Below are 19057 nucleotides of genomic sequence, written 5' to 3' on the forward strand. Positions count from 1 at the left end.
AACCAATAGTAGTACTCCTGAAATTAATTCTCCGCAGACTTACTTTTCCGGTACCCCCTCTTCTTCTCTTCTCCTCTCAACGAAAGCCCATTCGTCCCAACAACACCGTTCTACCCGCAAAAAGCAAGCATCACTCCTCGTTTCGCGCGGGATATACTACCCTCGGGCTATCGGCCCCCCGTGTATGATTGCAAAACTTGGGACACTAGTCACGATCGTCCTTGCTGTAGATGCACCTGCATATGCATATGCAACCCACCTTTCTAGTCTGTCGTTACCCCACAAACGGATTACGCAGCTAAAGCCTAGGGCAAATATGTCGGCACTCTCGGTAGGTCAAGGTAATAGCGCGCCATGGAACTGTATACATCCGCTTCCGTGATCAACAGAGGTAAACACTACCAAGCATACGATGGCTGTGCGGACGTCTGTGCGTCAGTGCATGATCAGCATGTAGTAAGTACATAGTACATACATACCCGTAGTGGCCCAAAGCAGAATTTCTCAATCAGGTAGAAGAAGTAACGTGTCGTGGCAACGTGGTCTACGCTTTAAGCTTGCCTTCTTCGTATACGTACGTGCCCTTATCTGAACCTTGGATTGACCAGATACCTATGTGCTCTGAGGGGAGCCGGAAGCATGCGAGTGGCACGTTCTCGTAATTCTACAATTTATGCTTCATCAAGCGTACCTTCATTTGGCCTACTTGTCTATTTAGCTCAATGACAATAGAATCGGGGCGGAAGCAAGAATATGGCAAGTGAAGATTGTGCAAAAAACATACAACAGCGGGGATTCGCCAGTGGTCACCCACCTGACTACTAATCCGCCGGTTAAGGGTTTATCGTGTGGACAGTGGACGGGATCCAGAGTCTTCCTTTACCTATGGTCGTATGTAGTCATCATCCGATTTCAAAATCATATATGCTCAACAAAGACCTGTGTGGCTAAAGGCCTTGAGCTTAGATAGTCCTAACATAGAACAGAATGCATGGTATGGAGAATTCAGCTGCAGCAATACGCCAATCGCTTCATCAAAGTATCATGACTACATCTCCTCATGTCCGGTAGTCGCCGTTGATAGTGACGTACTCATGACTAAAATCACATGTCCAGAAGACAGCTTCCTCTCCTTCCTTTTCGCTCAACCTAACCTTAATCTCCAAATCTTCTGCCTCTAGTATCTTGGCTGCCCTGTTCTCGTCGACTTGCTCTGGCTCACCCTTGACAAGCAGCTTCAACTCCTCACTGCCGTCTGTGGGTACAAAGCTTACGCTTGTCTCCTCAGGTACCACTGAATCAACACCCTCTGCGTAGCCTGTCGCACACAGAATACGGCCCCAGTTCGCATCCTTTCCATACAAGGCTGTCTTGACGAGTGGCGAGCGCGCGATGGTGGAAGCTACGCGGTGCGCGTCTTTGTAGGACGCAGCGTTTGTTACTTTGATGGTGACAAACTTTGTCGCACCTTCTCCATCTCTGACGACCAACTTGGCTAGGTCAATCGAAAAGTCTGTGAGAACCTTTTGGAAAGCTGCAAAGTCTGGAGAATCAGCGGAGTTGATAGGCTGGCCGCCCGCGGCACCGTTGGCTAAGATAGCTACTGTGTCGTTGGTGGATGTGTCACCGTCGATGGAAATGCTGTTGAAAGATTTTCCGATTGCAGAGACGAGTGCCTGACGGAGCAAGTAGGGGGCGACGGGTGCGTCTGTGCATATTATGCCTAGAAGAGTGGCCATGTTGGGATGGATCATGCCTGCGCCTTTAGTCATACCCGCGATGTGGTATTCTTGTTGAGTGCTTGGTAGTGTAAATGTCTTTGAGACGAGCTTGGGAAATGTGTCGGTCGTGCAAATTGCGCGTGCGGTGCCGAGCCAGTGTTCGTGTGTATCTCCTAGGTTGTAGTATGCAGTGGGTATCTTTGATGTGATCTTGTCAATGGGCAGACGTTGACCAATGACACCGGTACTCATAACGATGCTCCGGCTTCCTTTCAGGTCATCCTGCCCGTTCTTGTCTTGTATGAAGCACTTGTCAGTTTCTTTGCCCATGGATATAGCATCTTCGATGCCTCCACGTCCTGTCACCGCATTGGCGCAGCCCGAGTTTACCACGACAGCTCTGATTCCCTCGCCCTTCCTCTTCTTCAGCATATCCCTGCTGACGGTCACAGGAGCCGCTTGGAACTTATTTGTGGTGAAGACAGCAGCTCCTGCGCACGGTGTATCAGATGCGATCAGAGCAAGATCGTCGAAGCGGGTGTTCGACGCCTTGACACCAACATGTGCACTTCCAGCCTTGAAGCCCAGTGGATATGTGCCCGAGGTTGGGACATACTTCTTCTTCGCAGGGGGGATCACACCGTCACCTGGCGCAGCATATGTTCGTATCTGCGAGGTGAAAATGCGCTTTGTACGGCTGAGGAGGCGAGGGTTGGGGCGTGTGAGGGACATGACTGGATGAAACTGTCAGATGTGTTGTCTCTCGAGTCGCTGTTTGCGACAATTGCAAGGACGCAGAGACTCTCTCGTGAAGATGATGCCTGGCGGAGCCTAATGCGAGGACCAAACATACCTGGAGATGTTCTTGTACCCCTTGTATCTTTTGACTCACCCAATTGACGTCCTGCGCCCTATGAGTCTTGCGATTGAAGCTGCCCAAAAAGTTCCAGGATGCGACTTTCCGCCGTTATCGCTCCCCGCCGATCTCCACGCGAGCCAAGTCGAGTCAAGACCCTTGCGCGTCTAGAGCAACAACGCGCCCAGCGTCGAGCCCATCAAATAACAGACGAGAATCGCGTATCGCGTCATCACGACACGCTCCTTTTGCGCCAGATAGGGCGCGACAATGAAAAATATGGCTGCTGTGGGCAGACTGGCGGGGATCGACATGCGCAGGCCGCGAGCGAGTTGAGCCACCAGGGCGTAGTATTGGCCGTCCAGAGCTATGGGCACAAGACTGTCGCCGCTGTAGAGGACCACGACTTGGAAGACGGTAAGCAACAGAGTGGACACCAGCAGTGCGTATTCGACGCCTTCACGATGGCGTTGGTCGATCTTGTTCATGTAGGCATCGAGTGTGCGTTCGACGACAGGGAGGAGCGGCGTTTTCTCCGAAGTATAGGACATCATGATTGCTAACTATTGAATTGACGAGTATGGAGCACTTCGATTTATGAGGCCTCTATACATGTTATATGCTATCTACGCGCTTGGGCGGTACAAACAATGTTAGATACCAATGTTGGTTGTCTTGGAATGCGCCATATGAAACAGGCGGACCCAGTTGTTTGACATGGCATCTTGGCCTCATACTCGGCCTCGGTCTTGTTTCGTCAGCCCTGCTCCTTTGAAATTATAGATGACGAATGATAAGAACCCAGCACAACTAAGTTCTTACGAGCTGTATTAATTAGTATTGGCAGGGCATCCGGAAAGCGCCAGGTAAGGAGCCATCTTGCGAGCATTTCCTTGTGCACATTAAGCAGCGTAGAATAGCGTAAACCTACATGTGCGACAAGGTTTTGGTATGTTTGACCCTATTAAAATAGACTGGCAGCATGACATGCTGGTATAACTTGGCCAAAAAGCGGCTGTTTCGCCAACATTGCGTCACCGTGGTTGTGTCTTCCACGCGATATCTACCACTCGACATGTCCTCTGTGAAACGAGATATGTCTGCTTCGGTTCCCCCAGTGTCTCAAAATAGTCTGCCCTAGCAGCCTTGCCTACCACAGATACCACAAGTTCACCGAGTGCAGTGCAGAGGATGAAGTCGTATATTCACTGACAGCGTTCGCCTGTTGAAGCTGTTTTCTGAGGTTCTTCTGAGTTCCCTACCGAATGCAGCAAGGCAAAGGCCATCGTGGAGCGCATAATCGAACAAATCCTTATGGGCTGCGCAAACTCGATCCTCTGCTTCAGAAGTCCACTGTCCCTGTGTTTTTGTAGAAGCTAATATTCTGTAGCCTGTGATGGGTCACCTCGATCACATAGGATATGTAGAACACACCTCGTAATCGAACAAGTTTGCATCCATTCGAAGGTATGCTTGCTCCCTAGCATTTCATAATCTACGTTTCATTGTGGAATCTACGATGTGTCGTTTTCTGCCAGGTAAAGGGCAGGGAGAGGGATCAAAGACCAAAGAAGGGGACGATGTGTACCTGGGTATGTTCCTGGACAAACATTTCCGTGTCGGCCCAAGTGCGTACACATAACGCCGAAAATATGTCATCATCTCGGACATGTCGACTGCCAGAGGCCCTGTATTCTTTCGATATCCCGCAGATGCACACAGCATGTCAGCTCTTCATCTTCCCGTATGCAGGTGCGGCGAGAAACGTGGTCGAGAATGCATGTGCGTCGTTTCTGCGTTTCACCTATGGAAAACTGCCACGAGGAGATATCTTACCTTTGCACATCCTCCGGGTGAAAGAGCCGCAGACAAAGACTACGAGGAGCATATGGCGTTCGAGAGACCATGCTCAGCCTCAGTCCTGTGGAGGGACGGATGGAAGGACGAACAAGGAGACGCTACAAGTAGCGTATCCCGTGCACCACGCTAACCCTTCCGAGAACCCCAACATCGGTGTTGAAGTTTAGGCTTTCCGATATCCTAGAGCATATGGTAATTTGATATCAATCAGCGTGTTAGTCGTGTTGATCTGATTCTATGGTGTCTGAGCAGATGAGAAGATGAGCGTGATGATGACATTTGTTCGATTGGGTTCTGGCATTTGCGTGTGCGGAAGGAAGTCGGTACTTCACGATAATCTATGCGCGCAAAAGAAAGGCATGTCATGTTAATGCGAACGCAGGCGTTACCTAGGTACCGTAAGGAGAGAACAACACTTCTGATATCGTATAGGGTAGGATGCTCTGAGTGTGTGCCCCTCCTGCGTACTCACCTGGGTGGGAAAGAACAATGCGGCACTCATTGGCTCCAGTATGCAGCAATCGCTTCCGAAGGCTGTGTTGTAGGACTGTGTTCGACATTTGCGTTTCATCATTCGACCACCGGGGACCAAGCGGATTACGCAAATCGATAATAATCTAGTGGTCAGTGTGGTAGTCATCTTCGAAAGCACGGCTAGATAGTGCTTGACCGTGCTTCATTGTATTCTACAAAGGCGGCTTTGTCTGCTGGGTTTCATGTCCGCGTTCGATATGCGATGAAGGAGACACCTCATCGACATCCCTAATACACCACCAAAAGATCCTGGACATAGCATGGCCGTATCTTTTCCTGTCATTCATTACTATTCTTAAAATTTTCATTGCTTCGTTTTAGCGAAGATACATTGCCACCGAGCATGAACACTTTCCTTAATATACCTCATGTGCGGGCTCGCGCAGATACTACAGCACTAATAACTCCAACCCTCGACGCCAGCGTACCGAACGCACCACCGACTCGACCTTCAACGCAACCACCATCGTTAGCAAGGGCAGTCGCCATAGATTCAACCACATTGCCAGTCACATCAGCACGATCCGTACCACAAGCAGGAGGAATGTCTTCCGCAACAAAAATCGGTCTCGGGATGATACCCGTCATAATCGCCTCGTGCGCAATCTGCATCTTCGCCGTTTTCTGGTGCCGCAGACGAAAGGCGCGGAGAATGAGTCAAGATCTGGAATCACCACCTCCGGTCCCGGAGAAAGACTATGTCACACGCTTGCCGTCACTAGACAGTGACCGGAGAGGAAGCAAGGTGTTCGACATGGCCGCATTCAGCACTCACATCTACGACGGTCGGCACAGAGAAGCGCAAGTTCTCGGTCAAAGCAGGGAGTTTGTTCGATCGATAGATCAAAATCAAGACGATGATCTCGAGACGCTGAGGACACCGCCACGCAGCATAAAGGTAGAAAAGATTCGCTCTGGTCGAGACTCGCCCATTGATGGGTCAAGTCCATTCCGACTAAAGCGAGGCGATACCCTCAGAAGAAGCCTGGGGTCTGAAATATCAGAACTCTGGCCGTCACCACCACCAACCGCGTGGGTAAGGCGGCAGGGTATCCTCGATTCATTGCCATCATCGAGATTCGGTCGGGATATGAATAGGAGATCACAATGTAGCGCAGACTACAAGCGAAGGAGCGATGCAAGCTCAGTGTTTTAAGGTCTTGGCAAGGCTTTTTGGTTAATAGGTGGTAGATGGGCGGAAATCAGGACTGCGATAGGTCTTCTCTTACGACTGGACGACTTTTGTAGTGGTTCACTATACCCCATAGGTTACAGGCGTCCAGGTTGGGGATACCTTCATTCACTCACTTTTCTCTGTAAACATGTTAACAATTGAATTATTATGTTCTGGTCAATAGACACACCCTATGCTTTGTTTTGACCATCATGTTCTCAAATGCGTCCATGTGTACGATCTCTCTGGCCTGTCCGATGCGGCATCTAGAGGTGTCGTGCCTGTGGATAAGTCCTTGCTCTAGTGTGAACGCATGTGTGCGTGCTTTGCAGTCCTCCCAAGCAGTGTCTGCAGAATATCGAGGGCGTCTTCGCCTTGGGTGAAAGTATGACTATCTTCGCACGTTCTCCTCATCATGGTGCTCAGTCACTGGAAGCGCATCCTCTGCAGCCGCAGTTTACGCATTGTATTTCCTGGTTCTCTTTGAGCTGATCCCTAGGGACACGGCAGATACAGGTCGATCGGAAGTTTGTCTCTTTGGTCTGAATGCAGCGGGTGCAGCATAGCTATCACTGAGTTAGTTTGATTTGGGCTGGCAAGCTGCGTGGTGAGAGTTGTCCTACCTTCTCGTAGCCTTGCTTCTTCCACTTGGCAATCAACATGGCGTCCGCATATCCGTTCTTGAGCAGGTAATCGTATAGCTGCTTGGTGATAGCCTCCTTCTCGTAGTATAGGTCGTATATGTAGCGCGAGCGTTGGTGGGTGATCTGGAAGATGGGCCACGTCATTTCGTACTTCTTCTTGCCCTCATGCGATGCATTCTCAGCATCCTTCATCTTGTTCTGGAACTCGAGGAGTGTGTCCTCGATGTCATCGAAGCCCTCTGGCGGGGCCTTGCGCGAGGCGCGTGCGGTGCGGACTGGAGGCATGGCTGGGCAGGCTGTGGAAGGTCGACCGTCACGGGTTTGGCGCGTGTGTCAGCGAGAGTAGCTTGTGTGGCAGTGGAAGCGGCCGAGCTTGGGATTTGCTGCAATGACGTTGTCGGTGAAGGTGATTTCGAGAAGGAAGCGATGGATAACTTCGCGACTTGCGCCGGGAGTAAAATCCGCGCTAACGTCAGGTCTTGGCACTCCACTCCACCCGCGAGCCGCATCGTCACTGCAACTCAAGCTGCGAGACGACTGGAAGCTCCGCAACACCGCTAAAATGGTCATCAACCCCACCTACCTCGCTCAGCGCACGCGCTCATGTCAGTCGAACACGCACACGGAACATTGGACGAGCACAAAGGCTAACACGGGCACAGCGGTCAACTGGACTGATGCGAAGAAGAGGGTCATTCACAGCTACCGGGACTGGCTGCGGTCGGTACGTTGCTTCCCGGTCCTTGGAACTTGACTAGGAGGAACGGGTCCTAGATATTGGACGTGTACGCGGAACAGCTGGAACGAGACGAGGGAACGCGTGAGATGCGGAGACAGGAACCCGGACTGACTATGATTATGCAGGCTCCCGAGATCCAGACCATGTACTCGCTGAACATGCCAGTATCTACACTTCGGACGAAAATGCGGCAGGAATTTGAGCGGCATCGATACGTGAATCAACTAAAGACGGTGGATGTACTGCTGTTCAACAGTCACCAGGAGTTCCAGGTACACCCTGACTCACTATGTTTGATACTCTGAGGGCATGTGCTAACAAACGCACAGGAGACGCTCAACTTCTGGAAGCAGCTGTCCCACGTTCTCAAGTACTTCCGTGCTGAGGAAGACCCCAAGGCCCGGCTACCAAACAACTTCATCAACGGCTTCTTGGAGGTACGTTCATGTCTGATTTGAACTCCGGGGCTGCTCGATGCTAACATGCGCACAGGGTCGCAACTGATTTGACTATTACTACCAGAGTCCAAGAACAACCAAGAACAAAATTCGGTGTATATAGCTGAAGTCAATACCATTTTCCTTTCCCTTCGCCGATGAACTATGCTACCCTTTAACGCCGGTAATGCAATGCTATCATAACAGCCGCGTCGCGGGCCTACTCCTCCATCTTGTTGACAAAGTCATCACGTGCAATGGTGAATTTCTGCTCGACGACATCACACATGTTCATGAGATCCTCCAACCCTTTCTCAAGCACAGTGTATACACTGACGCCGTCTACTTGATTGTTAGCTGAGCGCTCAGGACGATCTCGTTTGTATGACCTACCATATGTTTGGATGCGCAAGTTCATCTTGGCTTCCGAGGGATGCGGGATAGAGTAACCGCAGAACTCGACGTCGGGGCTCGAAATGTCATCAGCTATTTGTCAAGTTGCAACGACTTGTTCAACTTACTTCTTGTGAATGATGTATCGCAACGCGTTGCCTAGAGTATGATCCTCTCCATCAAACTGGAAAGACGCGGCGGTTTCCGTCGCGCCGGAAAGCTATAGCGAATTAGATACGGTGTACTTGAACACTGGTCTAGATCCAACGCACGACTCTGATCCTGTCGCGATCAACTGCTGGGTCGATCTCCTCGTTGTTCTCAGAGGTGGGATCTATGATTGGAACTTGGGTAGGTTCTTGTGTTGTGCCTGGCATTTTGTTCTTATTCCTTGCTCTTTATAGCCAGCTGGCGGTAGACGAGGGACAATGCGCTGAGAGTTGATTCTGATCCCAAGTTTGATCCTAAAGATGGGTCGTGACTTTGCGATATCAAAATTTTGGGGCGGACTTTGGTTCGGCGAATCGTTGGTTGGCCAGACTTTTTCAGCCCTATATCGCTTGGCAACATGACGTGGGGCGTGGGGAAGCCCGTCTGAGTCCGCCTCAACTTTTTATGTCTTCACTTTGCCATTGGTAAACCCGAAGCACCCAAAAACATACATACCCCTCGGACACCACCGCCAAAATGCCGCGCACCTGCTGCCTCAACCGTGATACCAACGAGACAAAGATCCAGGTCTCGATAAACCTCGATGGCGGCGACCTCTCCCCTTACGAGCACAGCGACTTCTGGGCCGCCTTCGACAAGGAGAATCTCAATGGCGAGGGTGAGAAGGTCGACAAGGACCATGCGACCCAGAAGTCGGCGTCTCAAGAAATCTCCGTCGACACGGGTATCGGCTTCCTCGACCACATGATTCACGCCATGGCCAAGCACGCTGGCTGGAGTCTGCGCATACGGTGCAAGGGCGACCTCCACATTGACGACCATCACACAAGCGAAGATACCTTTCTGGCCTTAGGTACGGCCTTCAAGAATGCGTTGCAGGGAAGCACGGGTCTTGCTCGCTTTGGACACGCGTACGCACCGCTCGACGAGGCACTGTCGCGAGCCGTCATCGACCTATCGAACAGGCCATACAGCATTATTGAATTGGGTCTCAAGAGGGAGAAGATTGGTGATTTGAGCTGTGAGATGATTCCCCATTGCCTGCAAAGCTTCGCGCAAGCATCTGGCACTACCCTCCACGTCGACTGCATACGCGGCGACAACGACCACCACAGGGCCGAGAGCGCTTTCAAGGCACTTGCAGTTGCTATCAGGCATGCGACAACCGTGGTAAAGCAGTGGGAGGGCGAGGTCCGCAGTACCAAGGGCGTACTCTACTAAACACCAATACAACTAGATTACATCAATCTAACTTACAGAATTGTACAGAGCACGGTTATATTACCATAGAAGCTCATGTTCAATCGTTACAAAACATACCTTAATAGCCCGATGACTTATCTTCCGTACATCAGTCCATAGCCCTGAAAGTCCAGTGTCACAGCATGACAGGTATGTAAGGCAGTAATGACACGGACCGCCCAACATGATTTGCAGTGAGTGCCTGCTGGCACCTACGTCACACAGCAAGGAGGAAGTCGGTGTTTCAAGAGTAATGTAGATATAGGAACATTGCGCAAGACGGTACCCTAATCCATGCATAGTAAAGTTAGACCGAGTACGGCGTGAACACGCTAACTACATACAGGCACTTAATTCGCCGAGTCTTCAATGTCTAATGAGTAATCATTTTGCTCGATGAGGCGGCTTAGCTAGACACCTCCGGTTAACCCCAGGGTCTTGGCGAAACAGAACTCCTCAAATAGTTACTGTAGATTTAACTGTAAGGCATCTACCCCACCCTCTAACTCCCAGTATGAGGCCAAAAAGAAAGAACGTGTGCCAGAATTGTAGAGCTAAAAAGCTTGCCGTAAGTCCTTGTCGTTGCTGTGCAGGTACGGGGTTGATCCGCTAACGATGTTTGAAGTGCGATGGCGCGCAACCAGAATGCTCTCAATGCGTGTTTAAACAAATCCGTTGCAGCGGATACAAACAAGAATTCGTATTCGTGGGTAACACCACTGTCAACACCAACGTTCGCACAGAACCAGCACAAAAGAAGAAGACCACGTTTGCCAGGTCCACGGTGGTTCTTGATACTCATACACTTCACGCTAAGAAGACTCAACGAAGCGCCTCACCTTCAGACACCACGGGACCAGTCCTCCCCGTTGAGGCGAGCATCGTTGAGAGTCAATCCTGTTATGACCTTGAAGACGACATTCAATTCATCATGGAACAATTTGCACCCGCTGATGAACATACCTCTGGAGAACCTAGTTTGTCGTATAATCAAATCTGCGGGGCATGGATTAATGTTCTTCCACTCATTGCCAAAAACAGAAGCAAAGATTACCCCCTAGTACCTGCAATTAGGGCGTTAGCCTCTGCGCTCCGCCGGCACTCCGATGTTGATGTCGATGGACAAGGGTGCCGGCCCCGGATAGTCGAGGTGTACTGCGAGTCGCTTAGGCATATGGGCAGAGCAATAGCAGAAGCGCGAGGCGCATCGAGCATCGAGCACATTACTGCGATCATGTGTTTAGCAGATACCGACGTATGTTTCCAATCCGCTGCATACTATTCGTCGTCTGGAGGCTAACGTAGTGGGAATGAAGATCATAGCCCCAGAGTTAAAGTCCGGTTGGATGACACATGTAAGAGCTGTTGGAGACATGTTAGAACGACTAGGACCTACAGCCTTCAGCATTGGAACAATGCATACGATGTTTATTGGGTTTAGACCTCTGCTTGTAGGTTACAAACGATTCTTATAGGTGTGCTGAGCACAGGACTAATCATTTTTGGGGGGTTGTCTAGCTATTGAGCTCGATACTCCACCGACATGGAACATTTCTTGCGCGAGAAGAATGGATCACTGAGCCGTTTCAAGGACAACCTGTGTCCATAATCCAGCAGCTTCTGAACAGAGCCTGCGGTCTTCCGGCACTATTGGAGAGATTCTGCGAGATCAATCACATATCGAGCCTTCCGGACCTTGTTACGGTTAACCAGCTTGAACAGGATTTTCACGCCGTCCTCTCCAGACTTCGGGAGTGGGAACAGACGTTCAAATCCCAAGTGTCGCATCCTTTGTTTTGGTCAAGGTCTGACCCCGAGACTTGGTCTTTACCAGGTGCGAATGCTCTCTGGTTTCCGAATATGATGACAGCAACTAGTCTCACGCATTATTGGGCTTTCGAGATTGTTGTGAGAACACATATCAGCGCTTTGCACCAGATTGCTTCTACAGCAAAGGGACATAATTCTCAAACCCACACAAATGTATACACGGAAGCTTCTGCGGAATACTCACTTTTAGTTCTGGCCGATATGATCTGTGACAGCACCTCATATCTCCTGCAGCCAGTATTCAAGTATCACGGACTCTGGTCTGCTTTCTTCACCCTTCCTACAGCTTTGCGCGTGTTCAGACAAGAGCAGGTTCTTAGTAGCAGCCGAGCCAGGCGCTCTCAACGGATAGCCAAACTGCTAGCTAGCAGAGATGTTTACTTCCCGGAAAACTACCTAGTTCAAAAGATTTCATAGTTATATAGCTTCATGCATGTATGTGTAACAATCCGTTATCCAATGCTAGCGTGAAGCGACAATCAAGGTCTGTCCTCTGCATTGGGCATGATATACAAGACTTCAACTACCATAGATGCAGAGGTTGAAGCGATGAGGAAGCCTGTCTATACTGAACGTTCGGCGCGATCGATCTTTGTTGACGTGCAAGTACCAGAAGGTCTTTGCGCATTAGTTCATAACGTTGTTAAAGCTTGGCGGATTCGATCGCTGGTTCCGGATTAGCGCCAAAGTTGCTGTAGCAAGTGCCTACGTTTATCACTCGATGAAGGCTGCAAGGTATTACCACGCGGACCCTCAACTACTCTGACCTGATGGCTGGTCTGACCGAATCTACGTTACGGAGGTATGCAAACAAAGAACGCTTGTGTAATTACTTTCACTCTCATTGGTCATGCCCTTGACACGGTACCTTGAATCCTACGATTTTGATGTCTGGAAATGGATATGGGGGCGTTTGCACGTAGGTGAGCCTATACAACTCCATACCGCCTGGGTTTCCGCGGACTCCGAGCTGTGATAGCCACGTAATGGTTCTAGGGTATGGAGATTCACAGCAGTCGGACTAACCTAAGTCCAAGGTTCTCCTGATGAGCGTAGGTATTCGCTCACGAGTATATAAGTCATCTTAGAGTCGCAAAGAGGAAGATCATACACTTCATCACATTGAGAATACCCTCTTCCTGCTATTTGTCCATAAACATTTTAAATCTATTCTAGCCTGTACCGCCTCTTCCTCGAAAAGATGACTACCCCGCGCCCCATCAAAGGAGCTGAAAGTTTGCCATCGCAGTGGGCATTCACGGAAGATTTGGCTGGTTTCGATATCCCGATCCGCTTGGAGGGAGAGATTGGGGACGTCATGGTGCGCGGAACGATTCCCAAGAGTATTGATGGAACGTTCTATCGTGTCTGTCAGGATCTCGCTACTCCGGCTCCAAAAGGATTGAGTCCCATTGGCGGCAACGGATCTGTTACAGCTTTCCGAATCCATGATGGTCATGTCGACTTCAAAGTCCGTTACGTTCACAACGACCGATACAAGATCGAGAGGAACGCGAAGAAGACTCTCTGGTCAGATATCATAAACGAACCGCTGAGTCAACAACATCCGTGTATTAGTGCTGTGCTAGGCGCTACTAGCAACACAAACATAATTCACTGGGCTGGAAGATTGCTTGCGCTTGTAGAAATACACCCAGCGTATAGTATGGATCCCGACACGCTTGAGACCACCGGAGAGGATCCCTTTGGCGACCAAATTACCACCACTAGTTTCACGGCACATCCACACGTCGACCCGCATGTTGATGAGCTCGTCACGTACAGCCTTGACTTCATGAAAAAGGAAATCATTTCTTATTCTATCGATCGTCAGGGCACCGTCAAGAATGAGCACTTGTTCAAGCAGTCCCATTTCGGTACTGTTCATGACATGGCTATCACAGATAATTGGAACGTCTTCTGCCAATGGCCGACCCTCCCCAATCCCAGCAAAGAGCCAGGTGCTTCTCCTATTATATGGGACACTGAGCGGCCTGCTATGTTCATAGTAACTCCACGACGTCCGGAGTCGCCTTTGAAGGGTTCAGGATGGGCGCCATACGAAAGTCGCATCTACATTCATCCTTACAATTCCGAGATATTGCACACGGCGGGAGCCTGGGAAGAGGATGGGAAGATCTTTTTCGAAGGCGTTTGGCCCCATCATGGACACTTTCCGTTTTGGCAACAGGCGAACGGGAAACCCGTGGCGAAAACCGAGCTGTGCGATCTGGTTAGGCTCGAGATCGATCCGAGCAAGCCTACGAACTCTTCCATCCCTGATCCTGTTGTCCTCGTTGACATTCCAAACGAGTTTTGCCGAATCGACGAACGCTACCAATGCAGGAAGTATGACAAGATCTTCATGAACGTATTTCACTCCGAGGATGGAAGTCTGGACCTGTTTGAGAACAAGCATATTTACCAAGGACTCAATGCTACCGCAATGCTCACCAAGAGCACGGGGGAGCTTAAGATCTACTCTCCCGGGCCGCAATGCCGTTGTCAAGAACCCGTCCACATTCCGCGCTCTGACGACGCCCCTGAAGGCGATGGATACATCATCTTCGCTGTCGATCGTCTTGATGTCAATCTCACCAATGTTGTCATTCTCGATACCGCGGGTGATTTCCAGACTCCGGTAGCAGTTATTGAGCTACCAATGCGCATGCGAGCTCAAATTCATGGCAATTGGGTTGACGCAAGAGAACTGAGTGGTAAACCTCTGGTAGCCCCTCCGCCACTGACCCATATGAACTGGCACCGTGTCAAGCCGAACCGTGGAATTCCCGTTAATGCATGATTGGTCGGTAGCAATGTTGCAGGGAGTTTGATATTGCCTCTCATCTCTACATCTGTATTTATTTTTCAACTATGCTGCAATAATAATGGTGGTCGTTCAGAATGGATCATAAATCTTCTCTTTTGACTACAATGAAGATAAGTGCTTGGCTAGTCACCATGTTCAATCTTCTCCAATAACAGTGTCTAAACCTAATGCAAAAGTCCAGACTGTTTGAAATGGTGCCAAGATCTTGGTGCTTTCCATGCGTCATGCGCGATTTTAGTGCTCGTAGTCGTAAGCGACCAGGCGTCCGAGAAGGTCAAGATTATGCATTCCTAAGCAGCAAGCAAGTCCAAGGTGTTTGTTGGCCAGTATCATTTGTAAATATAGAGACCGGCTCGGATCGCGGAGGAGTCGGAGGAAACGGAGAAGAAGAAAGTAGCACCGAGAAACAAGGTTCTTGTGAGCGGTAAACTAGCATAGTATAGCAGAGTAGCCAAATCAAGACATGCTCGATCAGCGACTGCCAATCCTTGATTTATAATCGCCAATCGTTCTCTCACTTTTAGGCCATATAAATAGTATACTGACATAGCCTCACCCATGTTTGATTACCAAAGCTACAGTCCTACACTTTCACGTCTTTCCAAGTTCTCTTCCCAACTCCGATCAAGCTACGATTCCTTCCAAAAAAACGCATCTCATAATGTCCTTTCCCAACAACTTGTTAAGCCAGTCAACATGGCGTCAAGTAGGACTCGGTCTCACGACGATGATCTTTAGCCTTGGAACCTTGGCCATTGTCTCGCCAACTACCGCCTCGAAGGGCCTCGGTGTCGTTCCTACCTCACCAGAAGGCTATGAAATCAACGAGAAGTCAATGGTTTTTCTTGGTATCCGTGACGTAGCCGCAGCTTTGACGTTGTTCTGGTTCTATAGCGAACGCAAGACCAAAGAGATGGGTGCTTTGACGATGGCTTGGGTTCTGGTATGTGTTGCCGATGCCTGGGTTGCAGCATGGGGCCCAAACGGATTCGACAATGGGGTTTGGGGACTTTGCGGCGCTGGTCTTGCGATGTCTTTTATCGGAGCAGGATTGTTTCAGTCCCAATGACAGGATTTCAGAGCACGTTAGGTAGATAGCCCTTACGAACAGGAAATCTTCTCATGACATTAGCTCACTTCTTAATGGAACGACATTCTCGTGTTACTACTACACTCAAAAGTAAAGATGAGAAGACTTAGCGACATGTTGCGATTTCCCATATCTGCTTCTAAAACAGCCCCAAAGCAACGCGCAACGTATTGACATATCAATATTCTCCCAATTCTCTAGTTACTTCAATGTTCAGTGTTTGTAGTAAGCGTGAAATACATCCATATAGGTTCATTGTTACAAGCAGTCCAAAAAGGGAGAGACATCATGCGATGCGATGCAATGCGATGCAATGCGATGCATGGCGATACTGCGTGCTGCAAGCAAGACTGTGTGGAGCGGGCTGAGCAGTCGGCCCTAGGATATGTTGTCCAAGACAAGCGCATGAGGAGATTCTGGAGAAACCGATGAGGTACTTTCATTGCGTTCAAGGATATCTTTAATGGCTCCATGGCGCCTGCAATGCAACAACACTTGTGTAAATCCAAGCTAATATACAGAATAATAATGCTCAAAACCTGAACCATCAATGTAAGACGAATGCAACCAGGTCTAGGGGGGAAAGAAACATACCTTATCTCATAATTACCCGCTCTCGTCATGTAGCGCACCCACTTTACACTGCTGTAGTTGCTCTTCTCGAACACCTTCAAGTATCGGACAAGTAATCCGGAACTCGTGAACATCAGCAACGAGAAGCTCAAACTAAGCGGCGGCCGTGACCAAGCCTTCTGATTGGTCATGCTCGTTAAGCTGGCCTCGGCGCTAAGAACGAATTCGCTTTGCCCGGTGAATCTTGGGATCTTCCAGACAATGTTGTTATGTTCCGGCTCGTACTTGGCCTTGCCCTGTGATGTACGCTCGGTGATACGCGCAGTGTTGAGGGGTGTTGGTATCCGCACGACGACGTTTGTTGCGAAGAGTTTGGAGCCATAGTTGGCACGGATGGCGATGCTGTATTCAACCTTGGTCTTGCCAACCTCATTGACAATGGCATGCACCTTGAAAGGCAGGTTGACGTTCTCAGTCGCCCGGTAGCGCATGAGCTCGAATTCGCCGTCGGGCGGCACGAAGGATATTATCCTGTCCGCATCGAACTTGCCCAGCTTGACACATTGGTGGAACTGACAGTCTTCCAAGGTAACGCTTCCCGCCGCTGCCCTGGTAGCCTTCGCGCCTGCTTTGTTACCCGATGGCTGTTGGAGGTGATCTTCGCCCAGCGTCAGGCGGTCGTTGAGGCCGAACTTGCACTCGGGTGTGCCTGAGAGATATGCGCGCATTATGATCTGCCCGTTCACGTCGGCTCGCAGTACTGTTCCCGTGGCGGACATGAGTAGGTTGACATCCTCGATGACATCGACGAAGGCTTCGTTCTTGCGGTACTTGATGTCGGCTCGTCGCCAGGAGAGAGCGCCGGTGGCCTGCATTGTGATCTTTGACGAGTCCTCCTGTAGTTCTGTCAGCTGTTGCTCCAGCCGCGTCGGACGTAACCTACCATAGCCCTTTCCGATTTGACACCCTCGGTCGTGATGTACATTTTCAGCGTGTCTGTCTCGGTATTCTGCGGGTACCCAAAGTCGAGAATCTCGTCTAGCAGCTCATAAACCAGTACGAAGTTGTTCTTTACGGCCTCCTCGTCAAACTTGCCAAAGTATGCCTTTCCCAGTCCCACCAGACGGTACAAAAACTCAAAGACCAGCGCTGCATTGGCATTGCTCTTCGTCACGGCGACCAGATATATGTTCTCGTGTTTGACATGGCTGAAGGTGGTGGAGCCAAGGGTGAGGATGGGCGAGCGGACTTGGGCGTTGGAGATGACCTGGATTCGGAACACATCGGCAAGGCGCGGGCGGCAGTCGTTACGGAAGGCGCGAAAGATGAGGTTCTCACCTTTCTGGTTGAAGATAAGGATTCCGGAAAGCATGGCGGCGACGTGCGAGGGGACAGCGGACGTCGGCAGGGAATTGGCTGCTTCGGCGTGTTGATGCTTGGAGCTCCACCCGCGACGCCGCGGGATTGAGCTCGGACCATATTCGCTTATGGTAATTAGGGGTCTCAGGGACCGCCTACGCCTTCGTCACGTTGTTCAGACGACATTCAAGTTTTCACCACAACGGTATACTTCGTCTTAACATCGATTCAATTCGAATTAGCACTCCAGGCTGCGAATAGCTACTAAACTGAACACGATCAACCCAAGTTATACCAAGCAAAGCCTATCACATTTCTGTCAGTTGTCGGCGTTATCTGACCATGTTTTCAACGTTGCAAGCTCCTGGGGATCCAGCTCTGCCATCAAAGCAGTGTATCGCTCTGCTGTAAGGCTCCTCTTGATATCCTCCATTCGTACACCAATCTCATGGCGTTTTCGATACAAGCTTGCGTACTCATCTTCTAGCGTGGTGAAACGACTAAGAGCAGATGTGCTACGCTGACTCGGTACTGGACCCGACGAGTCCGATACCCCATCCTTCAAACTCGATCCTCGGTATCCAGATCTCCCATCAAAGCGATCTGTCGAGCCCAGCTGCGGGTGGAAATCAGCTCTAGGCTTCTGCGTATCTGAGCTCATGGTTTCAATTGGGTAATTACAGTAGTAAGGTGACTGCGTCGGTGGAAAGGGTGGACCGCCGTAAACGTTAGAATCCGGAGGAGTGGCTGTATGACCATGAGGTTGGGGTTTACGTATGCTGCGGGGAGCTCCGCAGTACGACAACTGAGGAGGAGATGGATTGCGGTCAGCTCCTGCTAGACCATATTGTGGTTTCACACTTTGCGGGTTTTGGATAGGGTCAACATGGTCACGGTTCTCTCGCCGAGATGGCCGCTCGTTATCAGAGTTGCCTGCCATGGTCTGGGTTTGTTGTTCGGTGAGATCCAGGTGTGCAGAGCGAGGCTGAGGTGGTAAGATATTGACAACAGCGGCAGGGGCCGTCGCAGCGATGGAGCCAGCACGGTCCTACTTCCGTAAAGCTTTCACTGCTTTAGCTTGCTTGATATCCATGAGATCATTGCAGGCAGCACGCAAATGCCTCTGCCACCCTTCACTGAACTTGCAGCCGGGATCTTCGTGGTAAAGATTCGCCTCAAAACCGAATTGAAGAGCGCACTTCAGGATCAAGTTGTGGGTTGTCTTGGCTTTCCGCTTCAATCAACAGGAAAGCGACATCAGATTCTCTCCCGAGATTTCTGATATCGACGGAAGACCAGTGTCCTTTCGTGGTGTCGCCGTTACAGATCTCCAATCTGAATGGCGCGTTCTTCCTTGTTTTTTATACCTATGAAAACGTATACGAAGGCTGGGCCCCATGGTTTTTTCGGTCGATGCCCTATTTCGTTTTCCGATATATACTTCAGCATGAACTCCATGGCTATCATTTTCTTTTTGAGGGGGATGCCTGTGAGGCGGTGAGAAGCACCTCTTTGTCTCATCATTCGAGACATTGCTATCTTTCTTTGACTTGGTGAGTGCGTTCCTGAGCCGCCGGAGATCATATGGCGATGTTTTGGGAGTT

General features: G+C 50.1%; 9 protein-coding genes across 9 annotated transcripts; 3 read left to right on the forward strand and 6 right to left on the reverse strand.

Annotated features, from left to right (window-relative positions):
- Positions 1 to 1058: 1058 nt before the first annotated feature.
- Positions 1059 to 2572, reverse strand: J4E82_005527 (uncharacterized protein; the record flags this gene model as incomplete). The annotated part of the gene is made up of 2 exons (XM_051731790.1): positions 1059 to 2455; positions 2524 to 2572. 2 exons carry the CDS (start codon positions 2570 to 2572, stop codon positions 1059 to 1061), a joined length of 1446 nt encoding a protein of 481 aa, XP_051588519.1.
- A 172-nt stretch (positions 2573 to 2744) lies between these two features.
- J4E82_005528 (uncharacterized protein) lies at positions 2745 to 3131 on the reverse strand (the record flags this gene model as incomplete). The annotated part of the gene is made up of 1 exon (XM_051731791.1): positions 2745 to 3131. The coding sequence occupies one exon, from the start codon at positions 3129 to 3131 to the stop codon at positions 2745 to 2747; it is 387 nt and encodes a 128-aa protein (XP_051588520.1).
- A 3436-nt stretch (positions 3132 to 6567) lies between these two features.
- CWF14 (G10 protein) lies at positions 6568 to 7074 on the reverse strand (the record flags this gene model as incomplete). The annotated part of the gene is made up of 2 exons (XM_051731792.1): positions 6568 to 6711; positions 6769 to 7074. 2 exons carry the CDS (start codon positions 7072 to 7074, stop codon positions 6568 to 6570), a joined length of 450 nt encoding a protein of 149 aa, XP_051588521.1.
- A 277-nt stretch (positions 7075 to 7351) lies between these two features.
- Positions 7352 to 8032, forward strand: J4E82_005530 (uncharacterized protein; the record flags this gene model as incomplete). The annotated part of the gene is made up of 5 exons (XM_051731793.1): positions 7352 to 7394; positions 7452 to 7513; positions 7654 to 7800; positions 7858 to 7965; positions 8021 to 8032. 5 exons carry the CDS (start codon positions 7352 to 7354, stop codon positions 8030 to 8032), a joined length of 372 nt encoding a protein of 123 aa, XP_051588522.1.
- A 153-nt stretch (positions 8033 to 8185) lies between these two features.
- RPC19 (RNA polymerase subunit AC19) lies at positions 8186 to 8735 on the reverse strand (the record flags this gene model as incomplete). Its single annotated transcript, XM_051731794.1, has 4 exons — positions 8186 to 8310; positions 8359 to 8435; positions 8487 to 8578; positions 8631 to 8735. 4 exons carry the CDS (start codon positions 8733 to 8735, stop codon positions 8186 to 8188), a joined length of 399 nt encoding a protein of 132 aa, XP_051588523.1.
- Positions 8736 to 9045: 310 nt separating this feature from the next.
- On the forward strand, positions 9046 to 9750 carry J4E82_005532 (uncharacterized protein; the record flags this gene model as incomplete). The annotated part of the gene is made up of 1 exon (XM_051731795.1): positions 9046 to 9750. One exon carries the CDS (start codon positions 9046 to 9048, stop codon positions 9748 to 9750), a length of 705 nt encoding a protein of 234 aa, XP_051588524.1.
- A 2754-nt stretch (positions 9751 to 12504) lies between these two features.
- Positions 12505 to 14404, forward strand: J4E82_005533 (uncharacterized protein; the record flags this gene model as incomplete). Its single annotated transcript, XM_051731796.1, has 2 exons — positions 12505 to 12512; positions 12778 to 14404. The coding sequence occupies 2 exons, from the start codon at positions 12505 to 12507 to the stop codon at positions 14402 to 14404; spliced, it is 1635 nt and encodes a 544-aa protein (XP_051588525.1).
- Positions 14405 to 16053: 1649 nt separating this feature from the next.
- On the reverse strand, positions 16054 to 17466 carry J4E82_005534 (uncharacterized protein; the record flags this gene model as incomplete). The annotated part of the gene is made up of 3 exons (XM_051731797.1): positions 16054 to 16060; positions 16116 to 16990; positions 17038 to 17466. 3 exons carry the CDS (start codon positions 17464 to 17466, stop codon positions 16054 to 16056), a joined length of 1311 nt encoding a protein of 436 aa, XP_051588526.1.
- A 306-nt stretch (positions 17467 to 17772) lies between these two features.
- J4E82_005535 (uncharacterized protein) lies at positions 17773 to 18393 on the reverse strand (the record flags this gene model as incomplete). The annotated part of the gene is made up of 1 exon (XM_051731798.1): positions 17773 to 18393. The coding sequence occupies one exon, from the start codon at positions 18391 to 18393 to the stop codon at positions 17773 to 17775; it is 621 nt and encodes a 206-aa protein (XP_051588527.1).
- Between the last annotated feature and the right edge of the window lie 664 nt (positions 18394 to 19057).

Source organism: Alternaria postmessia, assembly GCF_024291825.1.
Source record: "Alternaria postmessia strain BMP 2775 chromosome Unknown scaffold_29, whole genome shotgun sequence".
Lineage (NCBI taxonomy): Eukaryota > Fungi > Ascomycota > Dothideomycetes > Pleosporales > Pleosporaceae > Alternaria > Alternaria postmessia.